The sequence below is a fragment of the Alosa sapidissima genome, chromosome 2, assembly GCF_018492685.1.
Source record: "Alosa sapidissima isolate fAloSap1 chromosome 2, fAloSap1.pri, whole genome shotgun sequence".
Classification (NCBI taxonomy): domain Eukaryota; kingdom Metazoa; phylum Chordata; class Actinopteri; order Clupeiformes; family Clupeidae; genus Alosa; species Alosa sapidissima.
Window position 1 is genome coordinate 2,702,537 of NC_055958.1, and position 7,500 is coordinate 2,710,036.

The following is a 7,500-nucleotide window of genomic DNA, read 5'->3' on the forward strand; positions in this document are numbered from 1 at the left end:
AGAGAGTGAGTGAGAGGGAGAGAAAGAGGGAGAGAGATGGAGAGAGAGAGAGAGAGAGAGAGAGAGAGAGAGAGATGGAGAGAGAGAGAGAGAGAGAGAGAGAGAGAGAGAGAGAGAGAGAGAGAGAGAGAGAGAGAGAGAGTGAGGAGTGAGCGGGTAGAGTCGATATCCTGGAGCGGCGGCCGGGCATTCCACTCAGCGCTGGGGAAAGGAACAGGAGGTTGTGTGTGCGTGTGTGTGTGCCTACGGAGGGCCGACACACGCAGAAAGGGAGCGAGGATCCAAGACAAACACACACACACACACACACACACACACACACACACACCCCCCCACACACACAGGGCTGCCACTGCCACTGCTTCACTAAGACTAGGACTACTGAAAAGCACCGGGCCGACATAAAGACTTTATTTCTCTTCTTTTTTATTCCTTTCTTTCTGCCTCTCTGGCTTTGTCTCTATCGCTCATCGCTTTCCATTGTGGGATTGTTCCTGTACGTGCCCTGTTGTAATGGTGCATTGTGGGATTGTTCCTGTACGTGCCCTGTTGTAATGGTGCATTGTGGGATTGTTCCTGTACGTGCCCTGTTGTAATGGTGCATTGTGGGATTGTTCCTGTACGTGCCCTGTTGTAATGGTCCTTTGGTTTTAAAGGAGCGTCTACGTAGAAGAAGCGAGGGACGTATGAGCAGGCGCGGTCAGGGGTCAGTGCGGTCAGCGGTGGCAGTAGTGTATCGGAGACGATCCCACACACAACTGGAGTGCATCAGGATGCGTCTCTGGTTTTTCTTAGCAGTGGTCGGCTACCAACCCCATTTCAGAGCGAGAGAAAAGACGACTGCGGCAGAAAACAGATCTGCAGTTTTTGGTCCGACTGCCCCATCTTCACGCTAGCAGTAATGCGAAGAAGATGGCCTGTCTTTTAAAAGCCGCACTCAGACTCTGTCCACGGCATTTTGGCTTTCTCTTGGAAATGAAAGGGAAAATGGAACATAGTTTTGGTTTTGGTTATGTAAATGATAATGGGGATGGTCACAGTTATGGTTATGGTCCTAATTATATTTTACAGACTCCTAAAAAGGAACGTACAGAAGAACCATGGCAACGGAGTAGTCAGATGTCTCTACTTGCACATATTAGAAGACAAGCTCAGATAAGAACGAAAAAAAAAAAAAGTGCCCCATTATTTGATCTTTTCTGTTGACAGAGCTATTCAACACTAGAGTGGCAGCCTTTGGAGCTCCACATTGTCTTTGAGGTGGTGAGCGCTCTCACATCCGTTTTATTACGCCGAGAGCGTTGCTTTTCTTCTTTTCATTTTCTTTCTTTCTTTCTGAAGGGGGGAGGAAGGTTAGGCCGCCCACCTGTTCCTTCCCTTCAAAGTGATTACTTCCACAAAAGGAAGCAGTCCATGCTGTCCGTCACACTTGCACGTTCCCCAAATCTCGTTTTTTAAAGAGGAGCTCACTCGCTCGCTCACTAGCGGGCTCTGGCACAGAGGAAGTCGGTATTAGGGATGGTGCCAAATGAAAACAGTAATCTCGCTTTTGGACAACCGGCAAGTGTAACCTTAGACAGGCTCTGACAAGGCAAATTAGCGTAGGGCAGTTTAATAGGGGGGCTGAATGTTTTGAGTTGGGGTTTATCACATTGTTCTAGAGAGTTCTTTTTTTTTGTTGAAAACAGGTGGTTTCACAAAGGCTGTACTTTTTTGAGGTTATTACTGGGAATGTCTTTGTGTGAAACACAATAGTGTTGGTGTATACACTAAAGCCTCCATATCTCTTAAAGTTCTTGAGGTGTGCCACTGCCCACCGACCATATCATGTCTTCACTGGGTGAGTATCACAATAAAAGAAGATAATAATGTTCACATCGCACACTATAGTGAGCTTGACCACTCTTGGCAATCCTATGCCGTCCCAAGCAGTGCCCTTCCCTGACAGATCCTGGTGTCCAGCAGCAGACGGCAAGGTCTTTGTGGGTGAGGGCTCAAAATGGAGGATTAGACAAAGTGCTGCATGGTCTCCACACACACACACACACACACACACACACACACACACACACACACCAGCGTCCCATCACCTGTACCGTCCCATCACCTGTACCGTCCCATCAGAGACCAGCATCCCATCACCTGTACCGTCCCATCAGAGACCAGCATCCCATCACCTGTACCGTCCCATCAGAGACCAGCATCCCATCACCTGTACCGTCCCATCAGAGACCAGCATCCCTGTTTGTCTGTGCATGGGGAGACTCAGGGCCTGGTCAGTTGGCAACTACCAGAGGAGAGAGAGAGAGACACACACACTAAATCACTGTGCACTTACACACCCCATTGACGCATAGCTAAGGGGCCAACAGGATGAGTCATTAGTGAAGTGGCCAGAACTAATGTAGAACATCTCCTTTAAAGGAAGATGAAAAATAACTCATTCTGATGCTACATTGACTTATAATAAGGAGAGTAAAGTGTCTGACATTGCTGCCGGAATGCTTGATAATGGGCTATGTAACGTTGTTGATCAAGTAGGATCATGACCCTTTTAGTCAGTTTATGACTAACTGGGTACTGCCCTAGCACCAAATGGCGCTGGGTATTGACACCAAGGGACCTAGATAGATATCAATTCCTCCATTGTGCTCCCTTATGGGTCTGTGTACACAGTACACAAGCCTGGTTTATTGGCAAAGAAAACAATTAAATCCGAGGTGGTGAAGTGCCTACTGTAAATCTGCTGCACCCAAAGCCGCTTGTGAAAAGGGCCTACTGCTGCTACTACTACTTAGTCCAAACAGAAATGAAGGCGCTGCCGTAATGTAGCTATTTACGCTGTCTAATTACTGTATGAGCCAACAGACCCAGATTGATCAGTCATTTAAAGTGACGGCTTTCCCTTTTAATTAACCACTCTAGTTCTCACCGCGTTATTATACTCCACCAACTCTGAAACGGTAATGAGTAGTTTGTGATGAGTTTTACAATGGCTTCGATGAACACTGGGTGGAATCGGAGGACGCAGAGGCTGTGAAAAACCACCAGTACGTGAAGTACCTTCAAATATCAGCATTCATTATAAAAAAACACCTCATTAGATATTATCAAATGATGTGCATTGCTGTGCTGTACCAGCATTATGTATTGATATTCTTCCTCACATGCATTAGACATTTCTTTTATTGAAACGTTGATTTGCACTGGCACACAGTCTAATTAATAGGCAATGCTGTCAGGATTGTTTTCTGTTCACAATTCATGTCTGAAATCACGTGTAGCTCTCTCATAGGGTATATGAAGTCCTCATGTACAGTTGTCTGCAATAACAGATGTTATTGGACCACGTCCTCTGAATCTGCGTGACTCACTACTTCTGGAATTTGATTAAGTCACCTCCCTTATGACCAGGTGTCCAATTAGTAAGTTAAGCAAATCACTATTATTAATGTTAATGCAGAACATACGATAGATAGATAGATAGATAGATAGATAGATAGATAGATAGATAGATAGATAGATAGATAGATAGGTAGATAGATAGATAGATAGATAGATAGATAGATAGATACTTTATTGATCCCTAGGGGAAATTCAAATACAGTACTGTGAAAGACATACAGCCCTTAATTTTACCCTGTAGATAAAAAAAAAAACATACTGAACCACTAGCCAGACTATTACTTTTTATGTTTCCATTGTGAAACTCATAGGGGCTTTATATATTCCTCACCAGTGCCAAAGATAGTTTGCGGGTAACACAATGTTACAAACAAGAGCAGACAAGGCACAGAACTACAGCAAAGATTGAAGTACTCTCCAAACCTTCTGCGTTTGTAACACGGATGTATATGTGTGTATTATTTTGCGTCTCCGAATTGTACTTTGGCATATAGTTTAGCTGTTGCAGACAACGACTCACAGCACGCAAGCTCAATCAGTCAATCAGTGTTTGAAATAATCATGGTGTGATACTTTCCATGGTGTCAATCTACAGCAAGACATTACAGCAAGAACTTATGCATACAGTAAAGGTAGTTACGTCCACAGGAGTCTATACACTATACACTATCAACACTTAAGAGTAGGCATTTGTGGTGTGTGTGTGTGTGTGTATGTGTGTGAGAGAGAGAGAGAGCGACAGCATGGTACACTACACGGACAACTGCCCTGGCATGGAGTCCGCGACAGATGCGCCCCCTGCCCAGCAGCAGATCTCTAATCAGCTTACACTGGCACTGGCAAGGAGCTGACTGGCAGCACAGAGAGGGGGCACACACATGGGCACAGAGAGGGCACACACATGGGCACAGAGGGGGGAACACACATGGGCACTGGTCCGTCCGCATACCTCACAACTTACACACATTTGCATTTAGTCATCCAGCAAACACCTTGATCCAATAAGACCGCTCACTGTACAGCACAGACGTACTGTAAAGGGGCCTTTCTTTTTCTGTGATAGTATATGCATATCTGTATTGTATTTAGAAATGTGTATGTGTGCTCTGGAGTCATTGCCTTGGTGTTTTCAGCTGTGCCAGTAGAGTTAAAAGACTAGAGAGAGACCAAACGTACATACAGTACAGAGGCATGGGGGTTGGAACTTTAGCTAAAACGAATGAGGGGAATGATCGTGTTCATGTGCGGTGTCCACCACTGACTAATTAAAAGGACCATAACTGTCTAAACCAATGAAAGTCAGTTCTCTTTTTTTCCTTTCAAAAGTTAGTCAGCTGAATGTGGAGGTCTATTTGATTGACAGGTCTCTTTGATTGACAGGTCTATTTGATTGACTTCAGTTGCCTCACTTTGCTCAGTTCCTGAACTTGCCGTGCTAAAAAAAAAAAATAATATTTAGAACAACCTAAAACAAAAACACTCTACAGCCACATCTGTAATTGCCCTGAGCAAGCTGGAAATTATTTTTATGCACACAAGTGTTAGGAATTCCTTTCAGGCTCTCATAAGCACATTTGACCTTTTGCGGTGCTCTGTTCCAAATCTTTATATAAGCGTACAAATATTCACATTTGAGTCAATCGCTAAGTAATAGAGGTTAGCCTGCCAGCAGGTGTTTGGAGCATTTTAGACATGCTGCAATAGTATTGTGACATTATGTCATGCGTTGTAAACTTCTACTTCACCTTGCACTTGTACATCACTCAACTGAACAATTTGTGTCATAAATACACACATATTGTTTACGAATTCCATTAATCTAACTTATTATTATGTCATTTAGATGACTTTTAACTTTCCTCGTGACTATTTTTGTAACCCACTTCAACTTGCCCATTTTGGCTTTTTGTGGTAGTAGTAATGCTTTTGAAATGAGAGCTAGGCTAACATTGTTAACCTAAAGGCCTTTTGAAGCACAAAAGACTCCAAACCAAACATTTGTGCACCCGGCGGGAAACAAATCAGTAGAGCCAACAATAAAATAAACTTAAAAGCAAACAGTCGTGGAGAGCAGGCTTCCTGGCCCAATCCAGTTAGGAAGAAGAGGATGGGTGGGACAGAGACGGCCCAAGGTGTGTGTCTTTCCTCCTCTCAGTCCCCTGCTAGTTGGCCACCGAGGATCATGTCATTCCACGAACACAGACAAGCGGCAAGCGGCCAAAGCTCCTCTCTCACTTACACAGGTGTTTGAGTGCAACTAGACTCAGGGCTCATAGTAGGTGGAATAGAGGTGGATTTTTCTTCTTGTCTCCATTCATGGTATTTGTCTAATTAGCAATAGTTTTTGGTGTAGAATAAAGTCAGAAAGGGAATATGGAGGATAGGTTGAACCAAAATGAAGACTTTTGGTCATCGGAATGAGCAAACATTTTTTTTTCAGTGCTGTTATTTTTACGTGCATCCAACTCCCCATAATGTATCTGTAAAACAGATGTAAATGAATTGACTATATTGACATTCTGATGTATGACATCCTCTCTCTCTCTCTCTCTCTCTCTCTCTCCTCTCTCCTCTCTCTCTCTCTCTCTCTCTGTCGTTGACAGGTCGTCAACGTTCTCTCTGAGAGGCAAGATGGAGACCTCAGGCCCCACAGCCATGGAGAAGAAGGAGCTGAAGACCTCCGGTCTCGACGGCAGCAGCTTCAGCGACCTCCCCAAGAAACCCTCCCCCACCACGGTGACCCGAGGTAAGACAGTGACCTCCCCTTACCCACACACCCCCCGCCCCCCTCCCCCCACACACACACACACACACACACTACTTGTCAGTCAGAGCCAGGACCTAAATCTCAATATGGCCGCCTGGGTCTCCTGGTACGTGTCACAGAGGTGGAGAACGCAAGCATGAAATACTCATAAGAGAAGTTCCGATGAGGTGTCCCACATTGCTGTAAAACCTCCATGACCCCAGACACACACGCACACGCACACGCACACGCACACGCACTCGCACTCGCACACACACACACACACACACACACACACACACACACACACACACACACCCATGATGACAGACAATATGAAGGTGATTCGAAAGGAGAGATGGTCGACAGCAGGAATCGTAATGGGGAATAGCTTTGAGACAGACGCTCCATGGAAAGTACTTCTCTCAACTAAAACTAAAAGTGGCCGTTAAGTTCATTGAAGGTGAAATTGATTGATTGCTGTTGCCCTCTACATTCCAGTAAAGCAAGCCGCGCAAGCAGAGCAAACAAGGCCAGCCCAAACCCAGTAGCACAGACTGCCCTCCGAGCAGAAGCACTTGATGTATTAGACAAATGCAAACACAGAGAAAGAGAGAGGGAGAGAGAGAGAGAGAGAGAGAGAGAGAGAGAGAGAGAGGAGAGAGAGAGAGAGAGAGAGAGAGAGAGAGAGAGAGAGATGAATTACCCACAATGACCCAGGTGGTAGAAAGGCTGGTCAAATCCTCTAACACATAAGTAGGATTCTATTACTGAGATACATCTAGCCTCAAGCTAGTATCATGGCTCACAAATCTTGGACTAATGTTTTTGATATAAAACTAAGTCAAAGAGCTCTGTTGGAGATTTGGTGCAGTCCTGGCATGGATCTCAGAATGTATACAATGGTTGGAATAATGCAGAACAGAACAGAATTTAAAATGTTCACAGCACATCCTCAAAAGGGTTATTCAAAATGGTTTAAGGAATAAGGAAATTAATGAGTGTTAAGGTTGGTTGAGAGGTCACTGAATTGCTGAATTGGTCACTGTATTGATCAGTGGTATAAAGCTGAATGTATGAGTTACATATAAATATAAAAATAATGTAAATATTATGTATTTACATCCCAACCAAATATCTGGAGAGTCTCATTCAATTCAATTCAAGTATGTAGGATTATATTGGCAAGTCTGAAGAGAAAAACAACATGCATGATGAATTAAGAGAGTCCCACGAAAGGTTCCTAAGAAGTCCGGCATAACAAGGTTGAAGGAAGCACTCGTGTCTTTCACGAACAAACATTATGAATTAGTCAAAATGGCTGTCTCACAAGCAGCCATCCAGGCTTT

At 44.3% G+C, this 7,500-nt stretch overlaps 1 protein-coding gene across 1 annotated transcript in view; it reads left to right on the forward strand.

Annotated features, from left to right (window-relative positions):
• The window catches only part of LOC121686928 (zinc finger protein GLI2-like), a 78,143-nt gene that overhangs the window by 19,700 nt on the left and 50,943 nt on the right, over positions 1-7,500 (forward strand). The window contains exon 2 of the mRNA XM_042066874.1: positions 6,009-6,151. Coding sequence (XP_041922808.1) covers positions 6,037-6,151 — 115 coding nt within the window. The 5' untranslated portion in view covers positions 6,009-6,036. The remainder of the gene's footprint in view (positions 1-6,008; positions 6,152-7,500) is intronic.